The following is a 2,500-nucleotide window of genomic DNA, read 5'->3' on the forward strand; positions in this document are numbered from 1 at the left end:
ACATCTGTTATTTGTGGTGGTGCTCTTTATATTTCATTGGATGGGATGTAAACAAAGTCAAACTCTTCAGATGTTTGGTTTCTATCAGCAGCACTGTGAACAATTGTGACTCTAGAGAAAAGTTTCTCTAGAACAGAGCATTTCACACCAAATTTTCACACCAAACACCATGACTTTATGTACATCTTAACGGCATCGTCAAGGAATCTGACCAAATTAGCTTTTTAATGTATGCTTTAGTTGGCTACTCACCCCACCCAAAGCACTGCAGCCCAGAGCGAAGAACTGCATCCAGTTGATTTGTGCATCAAAATTACCGAGCACAAGCAGAGTGTCAAGCTGTTCAACGGGCAAGCATAAACCTTTCCACTTCTTCAGCAACTCTTCCTTTGTTACGGTTTCTTTAGGTGAAAGCTACAGCGAAAAGGAAAAGACACCAGTGTTTATCAGTAAATACAGATAATAACAGATGTATAGCCTTGTAGCTGTGCTAAACTGGCTGACACAAACCTGTTTATGGAGAACTTTGAGAAGGCCTGGCGTCAATCCAGTGTCGGTCTTTTGTGTTGCTACTGGCATTTCTAGCCTGTCCTTGACCGGAAGAGGTTCACCTTTTGACAGTGCTAAAAAATAGCTGGAAGAGCAGGATACATTTCAACAACAAACAACTGGCACAAATCCATTGAAAACTGAATCCATGTTGTCTTCTGAGACAGTTTATCCTCACTGAGTCACAGAGCTTTGGCGATAAATGTAAGGGACTCACATTTCTATCGATTTGTTATGAACGATCTAATGAGCATCCGAATCCTGCACCTTTATACACTTAAACTTGTCCAAAATCATGGCCTTATGGATGACCTAGGTGACTGCCCCAAGGAAAACAACGCCAGGAGACTAAACCAAAACTGTGCATGGTTTTAAATGATTATGATCTGTTAAAATAACACTTTTTGAAACAGTCAGTTTACTTCAAATCTATTCACACACAACGAGTGTCAGCTTCATAATCCAGATATGAATATCCATATAGCATCATCATTGTGTAAATTTGGCAGACAGTGGCATATTTGTGTGAAAAACATTGACAGGATCATTTTGGCATTTTGTAGTGTTACCTGACCAATCTTGACAAGGTCTTAGCTGAAACAACTCTACTAACTGCAGTAACTGTGAAGAATTAATAGAATGAAGCTAAACCCATTTCAGCAAATGGTCTTAGGTTATTATCAGAAGGTTTGTAGGGACATGGCACTATAGATTAGATTAGATTAGATTAGATCAGATTAGATTAGATTAGATTCAACTTTATTGTGCAGAGTACAGGTACAGAGCGAATGAACTGCAATTAACATCTAACAAATTGACAATATGTACAAATACGGATGGGATAGTGTTAAATATTGATGTTGCAAATATAATATAATATAATATAATATAATATAATATAATATAATATAATATAATATAATATAATATAATATAATATAATAATGAATATAGCTGTAATGCCCAGGGGCTCCACAGGATCTTAATCTGGCCCTGTCCAAAATTTCAGAGACACTGATGACACTTTTTACGAAGGCCATACAACACCAGATGAAAAACTGGCCTAGACTTATAGTCTATACTGGATATGTATCAGACTTACGCAGCGGCCCACTGCAGCACATCGTGCGGCTGTGTTCTAATAGCAGCTTTAGTGAACTGTTTGAGGATATCAGGCAGCTCTGGGGGGATGTTGATCTGCTGGGAGCAGTACATGGTTTCTGGAGGAGGCATGTCTTCTGTACTGAAGTGAAACAGTAAAAAAATTAATAGTCATACTGTAGAGATGTGTGATAAATATAAGCTCTCAGATCATTTTTCAGGCAAACACAATATTGAATACACACACACACACACACACACACACACACACAAACACACACACACACATATATATATATATATATATATATATATATATATATATATATATATGTATGTATATTGCTGTTATTGGAACAAGACAGTAAATTCACAGGAGAAGGAAAAAACCTACTTTACTTTTAATGTAAGTCAATGGAACCAGATTTTTTCCAAGTCATTTTGGGCCGTTTCTTTTGGTCCGTTCATCGTGAAATTTACACATGATGTGAAAAACAACAGGTATTTTCAAATTATAGCAAAAACTGAAAAAAAGTCAAAAATGGAGATACAAGGTTTTGTTCCGACAACAGCGATATACATACCAGAGTGCAGTTTACACCCAAATCAGTGAGAGCTTCTGAGGTTGTGGGAGGTTTAGGTCTACGTTATGAACTAAGGCCAAGGTACTAATAATAACATTGTCTTGATACAAATGGTGAGCTGTAACACAAATTGGAAGATAATACTTCATTTCATCTTGCTGTACTGAATTCGATATAATGATGCTAAAGTTTATACATGAGTTATTACAAGTCATAGCTGTAATGCGTGTAGCATAAATGGAACAAATGTTTACTATGTGAAGTCT

General features: G+C 36.6%; 1 protein-coding gene across 2 annotated transcripts in view; it reads right to left on the reverse strand.

Moving 5' to 3' along the window:
* ropn1l (rhophilin associated tail protein 1-like) overlaps positions 1-2,500 on the reverse strand; it is a 13,245-nt gene that overhangs the window by 9,261 nt on the left and 1,484 nt on the right. The window contains exons 2-4 of one of the 2 annotated variants that reach the window (XM_017716034.2): positions 1,652-1,792; positions 511-634; positions 253-414 (exon numbers count right to left, since the gene is read on the reverse strand). In XM_017716034.2, coding sequence (XP_017571523.1) covers positions 253-414; positions 511-634; positions 1,652-1,792 — 427 coding nt within the window. The remainder of the gene's footprint in view (positions 1-252; positions 415-510; positions 635-1,651; positions 1,793-2,500) is intronic. The other variant, XM_017716045.2, reaches the window with a different exon arrangement.

Source organism: Pygocentrus nattereri, chromosome 24 (genome assembly GCF_015220715.1).
Source record: "Pygocentrus nattereri isolate fPygNat1 chromosome 24, fPygNat1.pri, whole genome shotgun sequence".
In the NCBI taxonomy this organism is placed as follows: Eukaryota; Metazoa; Chordata; class Actinopteri; order Characiformes; family Serrasalmidae; genus Pygocentrus; species Pygocentrus nattereri.